The sequence below is a fragment of the Symphalangus syndactylus genome, chromosome 2 (assembly GCF_028878055.3).
Source record: "Symphalangus syndactylus isolate Jambi chromosome 2, NHGRI_mSymSyn1-v2.1_pri, whole genome shotgun sequence".
NCBI lineage: Eukaryota > Metazoa > Chordata > Mammalia > Primates > Hylobatidae > Symphalangus > Symphalangus syndactylus.
The window spans coordinates 142,901,089-142,925,132 of NC_072424.2; the positions used below are offsets into that span (position 1 = coordinate 142,901,089).

General features: G+C 37.2%; 1 protein-coding gene across 6 annotated transcripts in view; it reads right to left on the reverse strand.

The window, feature by feature from the left end:
* PDE10A (phosphodiesterase 10A) overlaps positions 1-24,044 on the reverse strand; it is a 667,471-nt gene that overhangs the window by 95,807 nt on the left and 547,620 nt on the right. For all 6 annotated transcript variants that reach the window (XM_055269337.2, XM_055269326.2, XM_055269348.2 and 3 more), the window contains 4 exons: positions 17,562-17,682; positions 16,251-16,300; positions 3,063-3,203; positions 1,124-1,279 (listed from right to left, as the gene is read on the reverse strand). In XM_055269337.2, the coding sequence (XP_055125312.1) occupies positions 1,124-1,279; positions 3,063-3,203; positions 16,251-16,300; positions 17,562-17,682 (468 nt within the window). The remainder of the gene's footprint in view (positions 1-1,123; positions 1,280-3,062; positions 3,204-16,250; positions 16,301-17,561; positions 17,683-24,044) is intronic.

Sequence of the window (24,044 nt, forward strand, 5' to 3'; positions counted from 1 at the left end):
TTGTTAAGAGAGCTGTAGCCCAATGATTTTCACAAAATTATTGTTTTTCAGTTTAACAAAAATACTATTGAAAAGCAATCTAATGACCACTTTAAATAATGAAGTATTTCTAAAATGTAAAAATCATACATATATATTTATACACAAGCTAACAAGTTCCTCAAAATTACTAGCTATTCTACTTCTTTTATTATTCACTCATTCAGCAAATATTCATGAGTGTCTATTATGTACCAGGCACTATTCTAGGTGCTGGAGATACTGTAGTAAATAACAGAAATGGAGTAGCCTTCAGTGTACTTCAGGGAGAGGGACAAGAAATGAAATAAGTGTAGCATATAATAGATTAGATAGTGACAGGTGCTACAGAGAAAAAGCAGAAGAAGAGAGAAACATTGACTAGGAGCCATTCAAATGTACATGAAGTGTTCAGGGAGGGCCTTATAGAGAAGGCAACATTTAAGGAAATTCCAAAGGATGTGGCCATGAGGGGCATTAGTGGAGAGAAGAAAAAAATGCAAAGGCCTGAGTAAGTAGCCTGTCAGCCTTGCCTGAGGATCCAGTGTGGCTGGAGTGAGTGAGGGACAGGTGGGGTAGCAGGAGATGGGTTCATTCAGGCAAGTGGAGAGGAGTTAGGCCACTGAAGGAAACTGGTTTATACTGGATGTGATAAATGTATCATTTTAATATTTGTTTTTAGTATTAATGAGCCTATTCAGTGAATAGTGAATGGAACTCAAATGTATTTGACACTAGAGCCTTTTATTCAGGACATAAGCTAAGAAAAAGACATTTTAAAGAAGACATAAAGACAACCAGAGTGTGAAAAGTCTCCAAAGTCCTTCTACTACTTTCTATGACTCAGAGTACGGCATACCTTTTATTGTTATACTGGATTTTACTTAACAAAAGGACCATATTTCTTATGTAACCAGTTTCCTCTCTAAACAGAAACAGATTTTAAAAATCATTATTATTAGTATCAAAACACTGTTAAGCAAATTGCGATTTTAAATAATAATTCATGTATTTTCAGTTTAGTATTACTTAGCAATACTAACAAGCACCTTCAATGAGCTAGGTACAACTAAAAATTCTAACATGCAGCATTTAAAGGCCTCACCTCCTGGTGACTAAGACAGAAGGCTTCTTTGCCCCAGTGCCGATACAGCTCGAGAATACCAATCAAGTCACCAATTGCAGTCACAATTGGTAAGCAAAGAACAGACTGGATACGAGTCCCTGATTCCAGTCCAGTACCTCTTGGAAATCGTTCATCCTGAAAAATAAAAAGACGAAAAGACATAAATTTAGTGAAATGATCGTTAAGTGATGATTCTTATTTCTATCAGAAATTGCCATGATACTTGTAATTAATAATAAGCAGTACTTTTCAAAGGAAAAATAAATGATGATAGCCACCATAAATCTTAGGTAAGAAAATGCTTACTTTTTCATGGAACTTATACCCAAATACTGCTTTAATATTTATTTATCCTTATGCAGCATAAATTTAATGAATGAATGATGAATGTTAATTTCATATGATAATAATAAAAGTACTCATAAATGCTGGCATTTATTCATCATCTTATATGTGCCAGAACAGTCTTAGGGTGTTTACAGGTACAATGCCACAGAGAAAATTACTTCAAATGTAAACACTATGTGAAGAAAATTATATATAAACTTTTTTTCTATTTTTAAGCCTAGAGTAACACAAAAGTTATGTTAATAACAACCATTCTAATTGAATCTCAAAGGCCCATATTAAGTATTCAAATCATCTAATAATGATCAACTATTTATCATAAGAAATGAAATTGGTTCTTTGATTTTAATAATTTTCTAGCTTAGCAAATTTACTCAAAAGAAGTACAGGGAAATTGAATGAATTAATATCAAAAGCATCAATTCTATTTATTCAATTTCTACTGTCTGTAAGAAGCTATCAGGATGAATTAGAACTTCATGAAATAGTGTAACTCTGTACTTGGAATGTACAGATCTTTTGAAAGCTTACATACACAACAGAACATTTTCAAATGAGAACTTATACAGCATGGGCCCTCCTTCTCTCCTTCCCTCCGTTCCTCCCTTCTTTCCCTTCTCTCTTTCTGTCTCTTCCTTCCTTCCTCTAGCTACCAAATTTATTCAAGGTCATACAAATAATGGTGGAAAAAAAAATTAAAACCCAGGTTTCATGGCTCCTATTAGCACTTAGAGCAATTTTTTTACACCTGTGTACTTGTTACCTTTAAAGTCTATATTCCATGTCATAAAATTTCATTAAAATGTCCACATGTACTGTGGAAGACTAGACTGAGGGCTCCACTTTGTCTAGTTTCTCTGTATCTATGTCCTTGGTTAGTGATCTATACTGAGTCTGGGCCTGTCCACGTGATTTGCTCTGGCTAATGGGAAGGTAGTAAATTTCACGTAAGCAGAGGCTTGAAAACTCACTTGCATGTTTCCCACTACTTCTCTCAGACTCCTGCTACCTCACAAAAACATGCCAGGATAGCCTTACTGGAAGGGGGTGAAAGACACATGGAAAGCAGAGGGCATAAGAGGCCAGCCAGCACCTAACTGATGGCCAGCTGACCTCAGACGCATAGGCAAATCCAACTGACAGCAGTCCAGACCAGCAGAATAACCTAGTCCTTAGATTCATAAGAAATAACACGTGGCTACTGTATGATACCACTAAAACTTGAGGTAGTTTGTCATACAGCAATAGCTAACTCATTCATATGAGTCCTAGCAATATATGAAACATAAAACAGTAATTATTTAGTTTACATTAATATAAATATATACAGTATTTTTGTGTTTAACTGTACTGGCACGTGTTGAAATAAGAACTGTGCAAATTTAGATCTTAGTGGGTAAAGGGAATTTTCTGAGTACAAAAAATTAACTTATACATTAATATCTTGATCTGTAACTAGCTTTAGTGCTTTTTAAAATGAAACTATTTAAATTATAACATCAAAATGATATGCCATCTCTCTTAAATACTTTAGGTCAAAAATATCACACAGAGTCAAAAAGCCACTTACTCCAAGGATGTCTTCTACTAGCAATGTTTTCCTGGACTTGGCCACATAAGCAGAGACGGTGGTGCCCTGAGTGATGGGCCCAGCAGGGATGAGGCGGGGTTTTCCTTCCTTTATTCCAGGTGGTGTGAATATGCACAGGCTCTAGGGAGAAGAAAAGATGTTTTACAGACTTTCCTGTGCATGTGCATAGTACAAAAAGACATGTGAATCTTACTCAACAGTCATAATAAATCTGTGAGCCAATTAAAAGAAGAGTCATAAAATGAGGAAAGGTGCTTTGCCATGATCAAACCAGATTATCTAAAGTGAAACTATCTCACATTTCCAATTCACAAAAAATACACACTCAAATTTAAAACTTAAATGCATGTACAGGCACAGAAACACTCTTCAAATAGCCTCCTATTTTGATACATAGAAAATCATGACATGAGAAAAAATGCATCCTGTCATTGGGATCAAATTCTATCACACCACAAACACACACAGGGTCTAACCTCCCTACAGACTTGATACATGTTACCTGAGGATAGGATCAGTAGCTGCAAGTCAAGTGATTTGATTATATTTTTTCATTTTCATTAGAAATCTTCCCTTCTCAGAACCTTCTCTTTATAAGACTCACTCACATTACTTCGACTGCCTAGTTTATAAAATTGCACATTCAGAAAACTCTAGATGAAATTTGCTGTTCTCTGAGCAAAAATCTTGAAAAATCTGAGTGATCTTTCCCTTTCAAGTGACTGGGTGGGAAGGTAATGTCCTGAAACTATTTTAAAATAAATTGTTTTTTAAAAGTAGAATCAGTTATTTTGATGAAATCCAAACATATTTTTAAATTACTTTCTAGTAAATAAGAATTGCTACTTAAATCATGTAGAAATTTGGGGCAATATTTTGACATAATTGTGTCATGATTATCTACAAAATTTGAAAATATAAATTTCCCAGACTTCACTTTATTTTTATCTCATGTTGGATTACTCTAACAAAGAATGAAGGCCATTTGAAGCAATAAGTATTAGACAGCCCTTAACCTAAGCACCTTTCTACAATACTTGTTATTACTAAGGTAGTTCTAAGGATGAGACAGGTATATTTACTAACTTATCAGGTATGTGGTTTTTAAGCTTTGTAAAATTACAGAACTCTTTCTTTAAACATCTTTAAATCAAAAGAGAATGAACCCCATTAACTTGACTTAATAAACCCCATAAACTTGGTTTAATGAACAAGGAGGAAGGGAGAGAAAAGCAAAGCTTTGCTTTAACCCTGGGTGCTTTAAATTAATAACAATTATAAATGATTAGAAGCTAAGTTCAAAATACTTGTATTTCCAAGTATATCTACCTGTGCTTAAGTTGTATTTGCTATTAAGTACAATGTATGTGAAAAATTGATTTTAAGTAATTATTTTAAAAAGAACTAAGCTATTTAATATGTTTAAATAGAAAGTATACACTTACGGATTAAAAAATTATATATATGATGAATGACAGTTTCAACTTAGTTATTCTTTAAAAGGCTAGAAAAACCATTTTCTAGTTACTATAATTACATCAGGCACCAATATACACATGGCATAGAGTAAGACTATCATTAGATTCAGTATCTATCATTGTCCAAATACAATTCAGTTTTTCACCCTTTCTTAAGAGAGTGAGTAGAAAGGTAATTCAAGAACAAAAAGAAGAGATAAATGCAAGAAAAAAATTTTTAAATGTGGTATATTTAGAATGAAGAAAAATTAGAATTGACAACGATTTTCTCAAACTATAAGGAAGCAACTGTCCCTTTTCTGTACCAAAGACGGAACTGCAGGAAGTGAACATAAATTGAACTGAGTAGTTTAGATAACTCTTAAAGAAGAACAGGTCATCATAAAAACAGAAGGTGAACTCTGGAGCAAGCTTCCAACAGTAGCTCTGTATTTTTGTGGGGGGTATGGAGGGAGTCATAGTTTTTGGCTGCATTTGTTTGTTTGAAAATGTAAAACACACATCTTTTTTTTTATGATTTAGCCACAGGCCCTTTAAGGCTGAATTTAATCACATGTTCAAGTTATACATAGCTTCATAATCCCATAATAACAGACCATCTTATACATTCCTACATTATTAGATGATCATATATTCAGTATTATAAAATATGTATTGCTTCTGTGTAGGTTTCATACGACACAAAAGTAACAGATAAGCAAATACTGTACCCGAGAGTGTATGGAAAGCTCTTCTATTTATTATGCTTGCTGAAAATAAAAGGTTTAGAAGTCTTTCAACTACTTGCTAGAATATGAAAAACTTCTCTATGTAGTTAAAAAATAATTATCAAAAATCGAGTAATACTTTATAGTGGAAACTTTATACTTGTTTTCCTAATTAGCTCACGAGTTTTGTTCACATTAATCAAACAGAAATATTTCCAATGAGAGCTGAGGATAAATGCTAACAAAACATTGAATACCTTGTGATATGAAGGCCCAAAACTCCAGCAGAAGGGAAAATGAAGCCTAACCTCACAACACACACTTGTTTCTGACATGTTTTCATAGCTACACTTTCTCTCCTTTATATTAGTGGTTCCCTTCTCTGTTGTTTTTGTTTTGTTTGCCTCCAAACAATTTACCTGCAAAAGCTCCTTTTTAATATCTGTTTCTAATTGAGAAACAGTCACTGGTTGGAATCACATGTTTTGCAGAAGCATTTTTTTAAGTGATTTTTGCAGTTGAATGCATTGATAGGTAGCTACCTGTTACAAATATAAAAAGTCAGTAATGAACCTCTAAAATAGAGGTTGAATTTTACACATATTCAGGGCTAGGGAAACGTTAAATTAAACTCCCTTTATTCCACAGATACTGTCAAGTAGGAGGTCATGGACTGAATCATTATCATTTTCCCACTGATTGAACTGCCACCTTCATCATACACTTCATCCTCAAATACACTTTTTTTAATTTTTAACTTTTAATTTTTTTTTGAGACAGAGTTTCGCTCTTGTTGCCCAGGCTGGAGTGCAATGGTGTAATCCTGGCTCACTGCAACCTCTGCTTCCCGGGTTCAAGTGATTCTCCTGCCTCAACCTCCCGAGTAGCTAGGATTACAGGCATGTACCACCACGCCCAGCTAATTTTGTATTTTTAGTAGAGATGGGATTTCTCCATGTTGATCAGGCTGGTCTCGGACTCCCGACCTCAGGTGATCCACCCGCCTCAGCCTCCCAAAGTGCTGGGATTATAGGCGTGAGCCACCGTGCCTGGCCTATCCTTAAATATACTTGGGTCTGTTTCTGAATTCCCAATTCTGTATCATTAGGTTTACTTGTATACCATACTGTTTTAATTATTATGAAAGGTTTACAATACATTTTGTGATCTGGCAAGGCAAATCCTTAGTTCTTAGTATTTCAAAATAATCATGATTTATTTTATAAGCTATACACTTTGGCCTGGGCACAGTGACTCATGCTTATAATCCCAGGGCTTTTGGAGGCTGTGGCAGGAGGACTGCTTGAAACCAGGAGTTCAAGTTCAGCCTGGGCAACATAGTGAGACCCCACCTCTACAAAAAATTTAAAAATTAGCTGGGTGAGGTGGTGCATGCCTATAGCACTAGCTACTCAGGAGGCCGAGGTGGGAGAATCACTTTGCATTTCTCACTGGTGAAGTATCTACATGAATGCATTAATCATTAATAAATGATTAATGTAAATAAGTTCTAAAGACATTTACATAGGAAATAGGGACTTCATTTTTCAAAATCAATCAATATAATTGTTGACTTAAAGATTTAACTGGGATATTCAGATTAATAAATAAAAAACCTTATGCTACTTTCACAGAAGGATGAATGAAAACACCAGACATTATTTTAAGAAGTATTGAGCCTCTTATACATATATTTATAATACCAAATTTATCTATAATATCCAGTGTTGAACTGAGTCTCTAAGATTAATTCCTGCTCCACTATTGTATAAATATATGAAAACTTTAATTAGGACAAGCATCTTTTAGAGGCTAGAGATAAAAACCACAACTAAACGACAAGGAAAAACTTTAAAGTTTCAAACATTAGCCACCTCTATCATTTCCAAAGAAGAAAGTAATTGCCTTCAGGATAGCCACTTGACCAAAGGCTGCTGCAGTTCTTTAGTACTTGAGAGTTCTAGAGGTGATGGTGACCACTAGTCCCTCCACCTCTCAACTAGCATTGATGAGATTGCCCAAAGAGCAGAAAATCAATCCTATCAGAGGCCAGAAGTCCTAGGGGAGGAATCAGCTTTTAAATTTTTCTAAGAAACTCATTATGAAGTAGCTAATATTTTTGTGGTAACAGCAAATTTTTATATCTATTTCTAAAGTGAGATAATTTAAACTAGAAAAGATTGGGTGCACAAGTCATAATCAATAGGTTGGTTCAATAAAGGAATTAAAAAACATTCAAACTATAAAAATGTAAATTTTGGGAAATAAATAGATTTGGTCAAAAATGAACAAGAGAATAGACTCATACAATTTATAAAAACACCATCTTTTAATGAAATAGAAAAATACAATTCATTGATATCAGCCAAATAGATGTTTACTTCACTTGGTTAATACTTGCTTTCATCCTTCTTTCCATGCACAATTAAAACATCACTTTATTCATGAGACTTCATTTCAATGTTAAGACTTCAACTCACAACCAGTTAAATTTTAGAAACACTTTTTAAAAAGAAAAAAAAGTATTTAAGTTTACCAATAAGCTATTATCCTTTTAGACACTAGATGGCACTGGATAGTAAACAAATTTAGATCTACGTAGATGGCCGTTAAGTAAATAGTTCCCACATTTACCTGGAACTTGATATATGGATGACTAACTTTGTTTGCATAATTCTTAAAAATAAATCTGCTGAAGTTCACTGTGCACTTGAAAAAGGCAAACAATTACTATAAACTACCAGCTCTGGATACGAAGAATGCAGTATTTCTGGTGAATGTTTCACGTATACATACTGAAGGTAAAACTTAAGATTCTTTTGCTCTTCCATTTTTCCCAATTGTATCCCAAGTAACAAAACGGAAATGTGTTCTTCCCAGTATGTGGGTAATAAAAATCAAGTAACAAAGGGGCAGGAGGAAGCTATGTTCTTAAAAGAGGTATTGTACTATGGTGGAAAGAGCACAGCTGCTCTTTGTGGAAAGCACAGTAACTTTGGAATGGGAGCCTAGCCTTTAGTTTTTGACTAGCTGTGTGAACTCGGACTGTCATTACCCGTAAGAGACCTTGGCTACCTCATCACTAAAATGAAAAGATTAGATTAAAAAATTTGGAAGTGTCTCTTTTAGCTTTAACATTCTATGAATCTAGGACTCTAGAGTCATCTAGTTGCTCGTTTATAAATAAAAACAACAAGCAACTGCTTAACTAACTTATCAAACCTGTAAATTATGGAAAGGTTATTTTTAATATTATATATATATATAAAATCAATAAATTTACTTTTGAATTAAAAATTTTCAGGTATAAAGTACATAAGGTTTTCAGCTTTCACAAACAACTCTGATAGATAACAGTGGAAAACTATAAAGATAATATCATCAGGTATGTTATACACGTAACTAAGTATAGCCATACAGACAACAAAAGTTGAATTAAGCAAAAATTCAGTCATGAAAAAATTATTTTTTCCCAAAAAACATCTCAAGAGCACTTTTGTCTATAGCAGACATTGCTATGGGCCAGTATACAACATACGTTGTTTTCTTTGCTAACCCCAGATTTCTCAGAAATTGCTTCTTCTGCCCAAAAGACATCCTTTATTTTCCCCTCTCATCTACTAAGTGAGAGGTCTTAAATCCCCACTCAAATATTGTCTTCTCATCATCCAATCTGTTTTTATGTGCTGCAGCCCCATCAAATTCATGGTCACAGAGCCCTTGAGCTCCTCTCTGTTGGCACATAAAAATCATGTGCTGTAACTAGCTGTTGATTTTTCTATCTCCCCTACTGCTTGTACATTCTTTGATGTGAGAAATAATTTTGTTTTTGTATGCTCAGCAATTTAGCACAGTTTTTTGGTACTTAGCAGATGTTTTAAATGGTTTGTTAAACAAACAGCATTTATGGTGTAACATTTAACTAATGGAGGGTAAATGGTAAATTAAGGTTTATGAAGTTTAAGAATCTTGCCAAGTCACACAACTATTAATTACACAATTATTAAGTGGTGAAACAGAACTCACACAATCTAACTCCAGAAGCAAAATTATTTCAATGCTAAACTACTTACTGGGAAGTTTTCCTTTTTTCCTAAGTTCTGAAAAAGTATAATGAGCACAGGAATTCTCCTTCTTAAAGGGCTGCCCCAGTAGCAAATGCACAATGCAGGTACAGGAGCCCAAGCTGTCGGGCTCATCACTGTCTCCCCGGGTTAACATGGTGCCTGGTGATGACTGATGCCCAAAAACAGTCAGATGAATCAATGCCCTACTGGTTTGTAGAAAGGTGGTATTTCAACAGTGTCTTCAATTTCCTCCTTGGCTACTGGACTAATAAGTTTTCTATTATTATTTGTATTTAATAGGATAATTTATATTTTCCTTGAAAGCTGTTCATTTTTATCTAGGTTTTCACATTTGTTAGTAAAAATAATCCCTCATAATTTCTAATTTTCATTATATCTATTGTTTTGTTTTTAAATTATTAAACATATATAATTATGTTTCTCTTTTTTCGTCAGTTTAGTAAATGGTTTGTCTGTGTATTAGTCTGTTCTCACACTGCTAGAAAGAACTACCTGAGACTAGGTAATTTATGAATAAAAGAGGTTTAATTGACTCACAGTTCTGCAGGCTTAACAGGAAGCATGACTGTGAGGCCTCAGGAAACTTATAATCACGGCGGAAGGGAAAGGGGAAGCAAGGAACTTCTTCACATGGTGGCAGGAGAGGGAGTGCAAGATAGGAAGTGCCACACACTTTTTAAACCATCAGACCTCGTGAGAACACATTCACTATCATGAGAAAAGCAAGGGGGAAATCCGCCCTCATGATCCAGTCACCTCCCACCAGGTCCTTCCCTTGATATGTGGTGATTACAATTTGACATGAGATTTTGGTGGGGAAACAGAGTCAAACCATATCATTCTACCTCTGGCCTCTTCCAAATATCATGTCCCTCTCACATTTCAAGACCAATCAGGTCTTCCCCACAGTCCTTCAAAGTCTTAATTCCCTCCAGCATTAACTTGAAAGTCCAACTCTTTCAAGGTTGCAGTGAGCCAAGACTAGATCACTGCGCTCCAGCCTGGGTGACACAGCAAGTCTCTGTCTCAAAAAAGAACAAAAAAAAAAAGTCCAAGTCTAAAGTCTCATCTGAGACAATGCAAGGCCCTTCCACCTGTGAGCCTGTAAAATCACAAACAAGTTAGTTACTTGTCTGGGGTACAAGCATTGGGTAAATGCTCCCATTCCAAAAGGAAGAAACTGGCCCAAACAAACGGGGTACAGGCCCTGTACAAGTCCAGAACCCAGTAGGACAGTCATTAAATATGAAGACCCCAAAATAATCTCCTTTGACTCCATGTCTCACATCCAGTGCATGCTGATGCAAGGGGTGGGCTCCTAAGTCCACAGCCACAGCTCTGCCCCTGTGGTTCTGCAGGGTATGGCCCCTGCAGCTGCTTTCATGGGCTGGCGTTCAATGCCTGCTGCTAATCCAGGTGCACAGTGGAAGCTGTTGGTGGATCTACCATTCTAAGGTCTGGAGGACAGTGGCCCTCTTCTCACAGCTCCACTAGACAGTACCCCAGTAGGGACTCTGTGTGGGGGACCTATTCTCACATTTCTCCTCTGCACTGCACTAGCAGAGGTTCTGCATGAGGGCTCTGCCCCTGTAGCAGACTTCTGCCTGGATATCCAGGCATTTCTATCATCCTGAAATCTGGGTGGAGGCTCCCAAACTCTTGCCTTCTGCGTACCACAGCTAGAGCTGAAGTGACTGGGACACAGGACACCACGTTTGGAGCAGCAGGTCCTTGGGCTTGGTCCATGAAACCATTTTTCCTAGGCCTCTGGACCTGTGATGGGAGGGACCTGTGATCTCTTCACACAGAGATCTGCTGTGAAGATCTCTGAAATGTCCTGGAGACATTTCCCCTATTGTCTTGGTGATTAATATTTGGCTTCTCTTATGCAAATTTCTGCAGCCAGTGGCTTGAATTTCCCCACAGAAAATGGGTTTTTCCTTTCTACAACATGGTCAGGCTACAGACATTCTAAACTTTTATATTCTGCTTCCCTTTTAAACACAAAACCTTCTCTTTGTGAACAATATGTGCATGGCTAGGAGCAGCCAGGCCACATCTCCATCTGAGACCACCTCAGCCTGGACTTCACTATCCATATCACTATCAGCATTTTGGTCACAACCATTCAACAAGTCTTTTGGAAGTTTCAAACGTTCCTTCATCTTCCTGTCTTCTGAGCCCTCCAGTTTCCTTTGTTTTTAGTCATTATAGGAATCCCATGAAGAATTCTTAGACAGAAATTAAATACATTAAAGTTAGGGTCTAGCCCAGTAAAGAAAAGGAACCAAAAGTTGGTAAATCCTAACCTAATATACTGAGTTTAATACGTGTATTATTTGGATAAATAATAATGTATTGATAACCCCTTCTAAGTTGTTTTCTTGATCTCTCAATAATTAAAAATACTACTGTTTTTCTGTCCATTTTCTCCATTTTGCTTCAGAAACTTCAATGTGCCAGAATAAAAGACAGTTTGGTTTTTAACTTGATCTAATCTAATTTTTTTTCTTTTAACAGTTGGATCTTCTTTACAAGTAATTTTGTTATAATCACATAATGATTTCCACAATAACATTTTATGTTTTAATTTTAGTGCTTTTTGGTATTTAGTTTTGTTTTTATCTTCTGCTAAATGTTCTATGTGAAAAAACCACATAGAACTTTTTTCCTCTTTGCTTATATGAATGTACGTTTTTAAATTCTATTAGAACTTCTGACATATTTAAATGTTATTTAAGTTATATTTCTCATTACATCAATTTCAGAAATTTAATTATTTCTACTGACTGAGAAGAAATTCATACTTTAATAAGTGTAAAAAACTGTATAATTCTTTCATTTTTTTAACCCTTAGTATTTGTTGATATGGACAGAAAATTTTCTCAGTCTATTTGGGTTTTATTATAATTTTGTCACTAAAGTATATAATTTTTGCTGTGAAATTGAGTTATTTAAGAAAGACTTTCTTGCTATGATTCCAAATCGAGACAATTTTTTAAAGATTGATAATTATGTAGACTATGCTACCTTTCATGTGCAAAAGACGAAATACAAAAATATATACATGTATCTGCTTACCTATGCAAAAGATGTTTTATTTAATTTAATATGGTTAGTTATGTTTTAGAACTATATCTTCTATTGCCAGCGATACAGCAGATTAGATCATTTGGCTGACACTTTTGAAAAAACAATTTCGAATTTATTTAAAGGCTGCACAAAATATATTTTACCCATCTTTTATATTGCTTTGCTGGGCTGAGAAGAATGGAAGGAATCCACAGAAATCTAAAAGGAAGTAAATAAAGAACCGTGGGAGGTAACCAGATCCCAAAGCTGGCTTTCTCTTGAGGGAATTAACGTCATTAGTTAATTCCCTCAAGAGAAAAGACTGAATAGATTGATCTTCTCCCAGGAAAGCCACATGGAGAGTGGGAGACAGGAGAGAAAAGTTGGGACCTTTCTGTGAGGAAGTCTAAATAGAGACTCCTTTAGAGCGCCAGGATAGGCAACAGGCCAAACATTCATCTTAGGTTGAAGGACAAATACACTTTACCCCAGCAAAGAGGCTGCAAGGAAACCAGATTATTTTGAAATTAGTACTGGAGGGAAAATAACAATCTCCTCTGAGAAGTCATAATTGTGCATCATGTGGATTTGACTCTTGAAGCCATACTACTTTGTACCCTGAAAATTCATCTCAACCAGACAATTTAGTTTAAAATGGTTTTGGATTGGTAGTACCTTAAGTGACTAGCAGAAACAAATGCATGCCTATCTCCAAGAAAGGAACTAGAAAGGCACTTCTAACAATCCTTGAGAGTATCCATTTAAGAGTCACATGGAAGAACAGAATTCACAGTTAAGACAGCGAGAGAGAGAGAAAGGAAAAATAAAAAGAAAACCATAAAACACATAAGCAAAAAAGTCACCATCTGTCAGAGTTGGATGAAACAAAGCCCAAGAAACTGTAAATTCAAAAGAACATAGAAGAAGTATAGTTAATGTATTTCAAGAAATAAAAGACAAGTTTGAAATTATGTACAGGAAATGAACTATAATGAAAACCAAAAGAAATTTTAAAACAGTATCTTTATTTTAGTCAATATTCAGAGAGATAATTTATCAACCTGAACTCTTTATCTACCAAGGATATATTCCAAGGAGTGGGTGAAATGAAGCCAAATTCACACAAACACAAACTGAGAGTGCTTTCCATCAGCAGACTCTCGCTAAGGGAAATTCTAGAGGATGTATTTCAGATGGAAGAAAAATGATCCCAAATGGACGACTTGAGATACAAGAAGAAATGAAGAACAAAGAAAGTAGTAACCATGTAGATACCTCTAAAGAAACACTTGAGTGAACTTAAGACTTCTCAGCCAATGTCTTCTTCCTACCCACAGAAATCCCTGGGTTAAGGAATTAACAAGGGCTTAGCTATCTAGGTGGAATGCATAAAGGGCAAAATAGAGTGAGCAAAACACAGTAATTATCCCCAAAAATTATCCTCCCAGGCAGATAAGGTATCTGTCTTCATAAAGCTGACATTCTAGCAAGAAAGCCAGATAAACAAATAACCACTCAAATCACAGATACACATGTAATCACAGACTCAGTTATGTTCCATGAAGGAGACATATATAACATTGAGAAAGCAAAATACAGTGTCCAGTGGGATCTGACTTGGGAAGCTCAGAGACAGCTACAATTTTGCTATGTACCCTGCTGTTCATAGGGATATTAAGTTGAAGAAGACAGACTCAGTCCCTGAGATGCGGGAAAGAAAGAAGGCACAGGGAATCAGTGTCCCTAGAGAGAGGCATGCCCAGTAAATGGACTGACCTTAGGAGTTTAGAATAAGGAGCCAGAATAAAACTGAGAGGATATTGTACCAGTCCTTTAAGTTACTAAAGTAAAAGATAAGTAAAGATTAACTAATTCAAATTGATACATAAAATTACAATTTAGATACTGTAAATAGAAAAGTGTTTTGCTGAATCATAAGAGGAACTACTTCATTGAGGCCAATGTATAAAGAAGTCTGCAAATAAAGAAAAAAAAAAAAAAATTTTAAGCCAAGTGACTAAGAATGTGGGTTTTGTAACCTAAATCCAAGCCCTGCAAAGTAGGCATTTTGGGCTCCCATCCACCGTGGCCATAGGGTGCCTGCTGCCTGCACCTCTCAGTCTGCCCGCAGCTGTCTCTATTCTCTTTCCACAGGGCAGGAGAGACCATCCTGTAGAGGCAGCCTCAACTTCAGGGTGGTTATCACTTTTGTTCAGGTGAACGGCTAGAATTGCTGAGTCCAAGATACAGGTTTCAGCAAAGAATCTGCTGGGGCCCTCATGGGCCACATGCCCACCCCGATCTGAACTAGAGACCCGAGGGTAAGGGGCTGGATGTGAGCACAGCTACGTGGCCACACTGGGGGCTGCTGGAGGCGGCTCAGAAGGAGCAATGCGACGTGGACCACAACAGACTGCATTCCACACGTATCAGCCAATTAAAAAATAATGGCAAATTGTAGAATATTTTTCTAAAAGAAATTACTAACTTTTAATAAAAACTTCAACATTTTAAAAATAATGTTTAATGCACAGAAAAAAAGTAATATCCATTTGTTATTTTAGTAGCTTAGCCATTTTAGAATACTACCAGTGTCTAAAATATAGTTTATTTAGAAGTGGTAGTAATATCTGAATAATGCAAATTAATAAACATTCTTATTTGACTATTTATATGAAAGGCACTAGGAGAGGGGCTTGGGAAATACAAGAATGAACAAGAAAATGTCTTTGCCCTAAATAAGCCTTTAATTTTTGAGGTAACAAGCGTAATTTATTACAATACAAGGGAAAACAATGGCCATGGAAAGGAATAAGATGAGCTGTAAGTTAATTAAATCAGCCAATAAATATTTTTGTGCAACTATTTTCACACTTTGCAAAACTGTTATATTTAAGAGTCCTATTAAAAATCTCAGAATGCTTTTGTCTCTATTCCTAGTAACATTGTATATAATGTACATAATACATATTTTGATTACTCAAGAATACAGGCAGCATATTGCAAAAATACATTCCAAATCTAAGATAGCAATGCCTAACACATAAGAAACGGGAAGCAAAAATGTGTGAAATAAATTTATGAGGGAATTTATACATTAAACTTATGAATATTAGTATTATTGGCTCAGATTATGCTAAAATATGTATACTTTTTAATACTGTATCAAAAATCAAATGCCAGTAATTGAACATCTTGAAATACTTTTGAAAGTGCCTTTGTATGTTGCATTTTATGGTGGGCTGTGCTCCAGGTAAGTTAGACCAGAAACGCAGGATCCAGCCTGCTAGCAGAAGACTGGAACAGCCACAGCTGAGAATCCCCATTCCTTGCCCGGCCTGAGCCTACTACAGTAAGGCAGCTTAGGGATCTAGACGCAGAGCCTTAGGACTTTTAGAGTCATCGGCAAAAAACTTAAAAATCACCCAGAAAATGTTCAACTTTCTGTTCTCATTTAATTCTACTGCAGATCATGCGTAGGGAGGGTACAGGCATTCCTCTACAACATCCCAACTCACAGTGCCAAATACCTTTTGTACAAAACACTAAATCTAGAAATGCCATTTACAATGTAGGGTACCACAAACCAAAGCCAAAGGAAACACACACACACACACACACACACACACACAAGATTTTATGCCTAAATGTTGCCATGTCAGTAAAATCCTTCACTGGTAATAACGAAATATAGAAACAAAAAACAAAGTGAATTTAAATGAAAAGTACTTAATCATGAAATGTCTGTTGTTTATAACTTTTTTAGAGGAGCTTATGATATTTTCTTATCTAGAGCACCAAAATCTAAATTTAGATACTTACATTATTGCACTCTCCAAGGAAATACAGAGCAAATCCATCGGCTTTTGTGGCTGCCAAGTAATAAGAAAAGGAAGAAACTGAGCTCAGTGGGAGAATCTAACATGTACGCATTCTCTAGGGTGAGAGGCAGATGTGAGTCTTTCAAATTGATTTGTTAACAGAATCAATGGTCATGCAGCAAATGGAACAAAATCATTTATGACTTTACTTAATAGCATAATTAAAATATCCTCTACATTTTTCATCAGTGAGTATAAAATTTAAGATGATATGCTCAAATGCATATAGCAGTCAACATACTACATAGTAACATATTTGTTGAACTTTATTCATTATTATTGAATTTTTTTAAATTTGAGAATTGTGTTTAATTTTTTAAGTCTTTAAAATACCACAAGTGATATTTATAATATTAAATAACCAAAATAAGTATCAACCCAAAAAGCTGATGTATTCATCTATAATTGTCACTGAAGCAAACATAATTTAACTCACCTAAAATTGCCTCAGGGTCATCTGAAGGCAACTATAATAGTTAATAGCGTAAGTCTTGGAGGGACTGCCTCAATTAAACCCCTACTTAACTCCTTTTTACCTGTGTGACTTTGGGTAAGATGTTTAACCTCTCTGTTCTATAGCTTCCTCATCAATAAAATGGTGGTAATAATAAAAACAACCTCATGAGACCATAATAAAAATAAGTCGGTTAATGCATATAATATGCAGAGACAGGTGCCTAGCATATGGTTAAATACAAAATAAACATTATGGTTGGTATTATTTATATTTTTACTTTCAAATTAAAAAACAAAAGATACAATCATCACAGTGGGTATCCTTCTGAAAAATCATGTCCTAAAAACAAATGTATCCTTCTAAAATAGTACTTTTCTGATATAACTTACCCCATTCTGTTCACAACATAAACCATTTCTTAAACGGTATGTAAAATTGTCATTTACCCAAATAGATTTAAAATGCTTAGTCTCTCTTTAAAATTAATACATTTTATAAAGATGTGATTTAATTCAATAAAACTATGCTTTCCAAAGGAAACTAGGTGTTAATTAGAAGGCATAGTATATTACCTGTATATATCAGGCAGATACTTATTTGGGATTAGATAATTTAGAAAGTTTTAGGTTTGACTCACCTCTGGTAGTTTCATAATAAAATATTTTCACTTCAAATTTAGTCCAGAAATAGAAGTAAATATCAATGACTTTCATCTGCCTCTTAATATTTTTTTGCTGCTTTTTGTAAAAGAACCTTTGCCCAGTTTTTCTAAGAGGAATACAAAATGCTTCTTACCTATTTTAATGATGCTGCTCAGTTCATAGAGGAGCAGCTGGTTGTCTCCTCCTGTGTCCAACCGTTGTTCTATATAGCTGTTTAGTTCATATACAACTCCCTGCATATTCGTATCTTGGTACTTTGGATTAAACATAACAAAAATAAAAACAGCGTTTAAATAAAATATAATAAAAATTCCTTAGTCTGTGAAACACACTATTAATATATGTGACTTAATATACTAAGCTATTCATTATGCTTTTATAGCACATGATTTAAATATTATAATCTATTTTATAAAACAAGTAGATTGAAAATTAAAATTGCTATGACTATTTATTTATTTATTTTGAGACAGGGGCTGTCTCTGTTACCCAGGCTGGAATGCAGTGGCACTATCTCAGCTCACTGCAACCTCCACCTCCTGGGCTCAAGCCATCCTCCCACCTCAGCCTCCCAAGCGGCTGGGACTACAGGCACACACCACACCATGCCTGGCTAATTTTTATATTTTTTGTAGTGACAGGCTTTCACCATGTTGCCCACGCTGGTCTCAAAAACTCCTGGGCTCAAGTGATCCCTCTGCCTCAGACTCTCAAAGTGCTAGGATTGAAGGCATGAGCCACTGTGCCCAGCCAACTTCTTATTTAGCATTACCCACAGACTGCATCTATGCAGCCTATATATATTAAAATAGTAGGTGTTACAAATTTTAACTTTGTTTCTGAAGTTTTATATATATTAGGTAACTTGATTAGTAAAAATGATATCATACAAGAGCTTGCTGAGGGCACCTCTGAAAGATGCTAGAAAAGTCTGCTGCAGCCGCTGCACTGGGTGAAACAAGTGCCCTGTGTGCCACTCTAACTTTCCATTCCTTTCCATCTACATGGCTCCACCTTGGTCTGCTCTCATCCCTGCCACCATAGCAAGAGTAGACGCTTGCACTGCAGCCACTGTCCCCACAGCAGCAGCCCCACAGCATGTCCACAGCACAAGGCTTCATCACGGCACCAGTGACAACAGCAGATGGACAGGGAGATGTCAACCCCTACCCTGCTCTAGTTCAAGCTATACTGTGTCTTCTTTAAAGGAATAAAAAACAGTCCTCCAATAATCTCCCTGCTCCCAAACTTGTCTTACTAAACCTAGTCTCAAAACAACAGGCACTGTAAACTTGACATATAAAATTCTGTCTCTCCCTGGCTTAAAACACTCCTGGGGCTTCCTACTGCACTTGGAATAATAGACAAAAATGCCTCACACATTAACACACCACATGCTGCAAAGCATGGTTACTATCCAGCTCAAAACTTCATCTCACACCCCACTCCCTCTACCCTCACTGTCACAACCCTGACCATCTTTCTGCTTCTTGATCATTCAGATAACTTCCACTTCTAAAGGTCTATTACTTGCTGTTTTCTTGAGCACTGTACTCAATAAATATCTGTTGAATGAACAAGTAGGTAACCAACCAGTCAATGATTGGACAAATACCACTGACCATCCTGACAATGCACTAGAGTAGGCTCTCTTCTAGTCATCAGAGACCCTAGAACAGTGAAACAAACCATTAAAGATATTGTCTTCAATGAGCTCACATTCTAGTTGGAAGAGAATCAATATGTAAATAAGGCAGGTTTTTATATGAGAGCACCAACTTGGGTTCAGTATGCTAGTGCTAGGTTGGCTGAAATCTGTTCTCAAAAGTGGCCGATGCTCCATGAAGTTGAAACCTCAGAACTTCCCTGATATATATTCAAAGGCTTAGCAAGATTGGAATGCTAGATTTGGCTGATGATGGGAGACTAGTTTCGCAATCCCCTGGCTATGTCCTAGGGATGCCCCCCTTCACCAAGGCCATGAGAAATACATTTACAGGGGGATCCCTGGCATATGTGAATATATACCTGGCTCTGGTGCGGGCCAGGAATTAACGAGGGAACTGCTGCCATATGGCTGGGTTCCTTGAATTCACCCAGAAGATGGGACATTGATGTGGCAGAGGACAAACGGGAGCACTTAACATCCAGAGACAAGGTGGGTATTGTCAGCACAACCAACAGAAGCAAAGCTGCAGAGGAATTTGGTCACAGAAATATTCAGCATGGCTGGTTCATCACAGTTGCTATGGTTTGAACATTTCCTCCAAAGCTCATGTTTTGGAAACTTAACCCTCAGTACAACAGTGTTGAGTGGTGGGACCTTTAAAAGGCAGAGCCCTTGTGAATGGAATAATGATGTTATTGGGGGAGTGAATTAGTTATCACGGGAGTGGGGTCCTGATAAAAGATGACTTTGGTCCCCTTCCCTTCTCGCTCTTGTACATTCTCTCTTGCTCTTCTCCTTTCTGCCATGGGATGACACAGCAGTAACGCCCTCACCAAATGAAGTCCCCTCAACCCAGGACTTCCCAGCCTCCAAAATTGTAAGAAATAAATTTCTATTCTTTATAAATTACCTAGTCTCAGATACTCTACTACAGCAGCACAAAATGGACTAAAACAGAAAACTGGTACCAAGAAGTGGGGCTGTGGCAATAACAAATACCTAAAAATGCGGAAGTAGCTTTGGAACTGGGAAATGAGTAGAGGCAAAAGAACTTTGAGAAAATGGCTGTAAAGAACCTAGACTGCAATAAAGGAAGCATCAAGGGAAATTCTGGTGAGGGCTCAGAAAAAAAAACAGCTGTAGGGAGGGCCTTAACTTTCTTAGGAATTACTTAAGTGGTCACAATCAGAATGCTGATAGAAACATGGACAATAACGGCTATTCTGATGAGGTATCAGATGGAAATGAACAAGATACTGGCAACTGGAGTAAAAGCCGTCCTTATGAAGTTACAAAGAACTTGACGGATCTGTAGCCGTGCCCCAGGGCTATATAGAAAGCAGAACTTAAGGGCAATGAACTCAAGTATCTGGTGGCAGAAATTTCTAAGCAAAATAGTGAAGGATCTTCATGACTACTCTTAACTGCACATAGTAAGATGTGAGTAGACAGAATTTAAAGGTGGAATTTGTATTAAAAGGGAAGCAGAATGGAAAGATTTGGAAAATTTGCAGCCTGGATATGTTAAGTGTGAAAAGACATGTTTAGCAGAACAAACCAAGGGTTTGTGGGCAACTGACCATTTTCTAAAAACCTAAGTAAAGACAGAAAGTAGCAGGGTGCTATTCATCAAGACAATGGGAGAAAGACCATAAGGCTGCTTCAGAGATCTTGGAGGCCATCCCTCCCACCACAGGCTCAGAGCAGGGCCTTGAGGGCAAGGTTTCCAGAAGGTGTCCATGGAACCTCAGCTTTTGCTGCCCAGGCAACTTAGGACTCTACTCCCTGCATTCCTTCGCAATGTGAGCCCCAGCCATGGTTCAAGTGAGTTCAAGTGCAGCTCCTGCCACACCTCCAGAGGGCACAAACAGTAAGTCATAGTGTATCCACATAATACTAACTGCAAACTTGCAGGCTGCATGAGCTGCGGTGCTACAGCAGCCTCTACCTAGATTTCAAAGGATGTAGTAGACAGCCTGGGGCCCATGGACAAACTTGCTGCAGCAGTGGAGCCCACACAGAGAGCCCCCAGTAGGCCAATGCCTAGTGGAGCCCTGGGAGCAAGGCCATCTCAGAGACTCCAAAATGTAGAGTTACCAATGCAACTCCACAACTCTGTAGAAGCTCAGGCATGAGACACCAACCTGTGAGAGCTGAAGTGTGGGCTGGCCCCAGCAAAATCATAAGGGCAAGGATACTCAAGGCCTAGGGAGCCTAACCTCCACTCCAGTGTGCCCAGAATGGGAGAAATTGAGTCAAAGAAGATTATTCTCCAGCTTTAAAACTTAATGTTGTTTTCTCTGTTGAGTTTTGGACTTTTGGGACCAGTTGCCCCCTTTCTTGTCTATTTCTCCTTTTTGGAATGGGAATTTCAATCCTATGCCTGTTCTACCATTGAATTTTGGAAGTAGATGACTTGTTTTGATTTCACAGGCTCAAAGCTGGAGAAGGTTTGCTTCAGGACAAATTGTCCCTTGAGTGTCACTCATACCTGATTTAGATGAGACTCTGGACTGATGCTGCACAAGTTAAGAACTTTGAGACCATTGGAATGTAATTAATGTATACTACATGTTAAAAGGACACGAATTTTGGTGGCCAGGGGTGGACCGCTATGGTTTAAATGTATCTCCCAAAGTTTGTGTTAAAACTTAATCCCCAACGCAACAGTATGGAGAAGTGGGACCTTAAGAGGTGATTAGGTCATGATGGCCCTGTCTTCATAAATAGATCAATACCATTACTGGGGGAGTGAATTAATTATCTCAGCAGTGGGTTTTTGAATAAAAGGATCACAGTTTGGCCACCTTCCTCTCTCTCTAAAGCGTGATCTCTTGCCCTTCCACCTTCTGCCATGGGATGATGCAGCAGGAAGGTCCTTGCCAGATGCAGGCACCTTGACCTTGGGCTTCTCTGTCTCCAGAACTGTAAGAAATAAATTCATTTTATTTATAAATTTCCTAGTCTGTAGTATTCCGGTATAGCAACACAAAACAAAGATAACAGCGTCCCTGGAACTGAACAGTGCAGCCTATTGACATATTTTTTTCATTTGTCTAAACAGAAAAGTTGTGGCTTAAATGAACAAAAATCTGACTTGATGACCACAAGAGAAAGTAAGAATACTTCATTGAATTCCCAGACATGGGCCAATTCATAGGCCCAGAACTCCTTAAATAAGGAAAGAGAAAGCAAGGTCCCCTTGAAGAAGAATCCTACTATGCTGCCAAAAATTTATAGCATAGATCTTCCGCCTGCCTTTCCCAAAGAGGTCTGCAGCCATTTACCTGGGTGACTGAGTATTATGGGGGCAGGCAGAATTACTAGATTTGGGGGACTACTGGACATCAGCTCTACCCGACATTCTTTATTATTATTATTATTTTGAGACAGGGTCTAGCTCTGTTGCCCAGGCTAGAATGCAGCACTAATTATTAAGAGACCCAAACTCCAATGAGGTGTACCAATCAAAAGGGGCTCATGGAGATCAGGTGATCAATGAAGTTTTAGCTCAAGGTTTGACTCAAAAATGAGCCACAATGGGGTCTCCAACACACCCTCTGGTGACTGCAGTTTGGGAATACACTTCTGGAACAGACAGACTCAGCAGCAGACAGAACTCTGCACTGAAGGATCCCCATGTAGGAAGGGACTGAAGAAGTGAGACTTGGAGAAATCTGAGGGAAGAGCTTCCCAAGTAAAGAGAACAGGATAAATCAGTTAATTACTATGACCAAAAGCGCCGAAACAGAAACCTGCCAAGCAATTCTTAGGCTGCATTTCAAACTTCAAAAACTACTAACTTCTACTATTAGGCTTTTACCTGTGGTAGCCACTCCCTGCTCTCTCCCCAAGCACTGAGAGCCTCGGCTGTAGAAGAGGTTCTCTTAGGTGTGTGTATTCCCTTCTCACATCTGCTGCCTTCCTGGGCGGTGCCTAACATTTCTGAGGGCTGATTCCGCCTCGCATTAGCCTTGTGGGCCCTACTTGCTTTGTTGCACACTTGACCATGGTACGTCATTGGTCTCCAACTCAGTTTTGTGACTTTTCATTGCTAAAATGTAATCTTAACAGCCAAAACTTCTCAGTTATTTTCTAGCTCCAGATTTTTGTCCAAGTCTTGTTCTTACCCAGATACCTGTTGATAGGTATTTACATAATTACAGAATTTACATAAAAATCATGAACACTTGAAATTCTAATGACTCTAAAATATGACAGCATTGTTTGAGGTCACCAAAACTTATGTTATTTTCTTTATCATCTGTAACCAGATCCTATTCGAGCTATTTCAGGTTCTGAATAACTTCAGATAAAATATTCTACTCTATCATAGCCTCTCTTCCTTACTTATTCCACTTACTCCAACCACTACTTCTGTATTGCCTTTCCCCCGTAGTCTTTAAAAGGAGCTTCTATGAGAATGAAGCTAGCCTAAAAGAAAGCTGAGCCAAACAATAGTGAGAGACCTAAGTCATAATGATAGACTTTGAACACCTAGATCCAGGCAAGCAAAAGCTTCATGTTTAAAAATCACTAGATATTTCTTTTCAATAAACCAATACATTCTCTGAATTCTTCATTTTCCCCGTGGAAGAAAGGAGCATTAGCCAGCTTAAGGGGAGTTTTTAGTCATTCAGTCCCTACACAAATGATACACAGCTGACTCCTTCCTCTTAGCATATAATTCTGAGAACAGGCCCTTTAATAATGACCTGTGTGCAGTGCTGAGATCAATAACCAGCTGTTCTCCATCTCTTTTGGACAGGAAATGGGTTGTTACAAACAAGTGAGAACAAGAAGACATTCTGGGATGTGGACAGTTTATCATGAGGTTTCATTTCACGTCTCTGGGCTTTAGTTTTCTCATTTGTATAATAAGAAGGCTAAATTATACTGTCTGTAAAATGCTTTCCCTTTCCAACACTAAATTTCTAAGATAAGCTA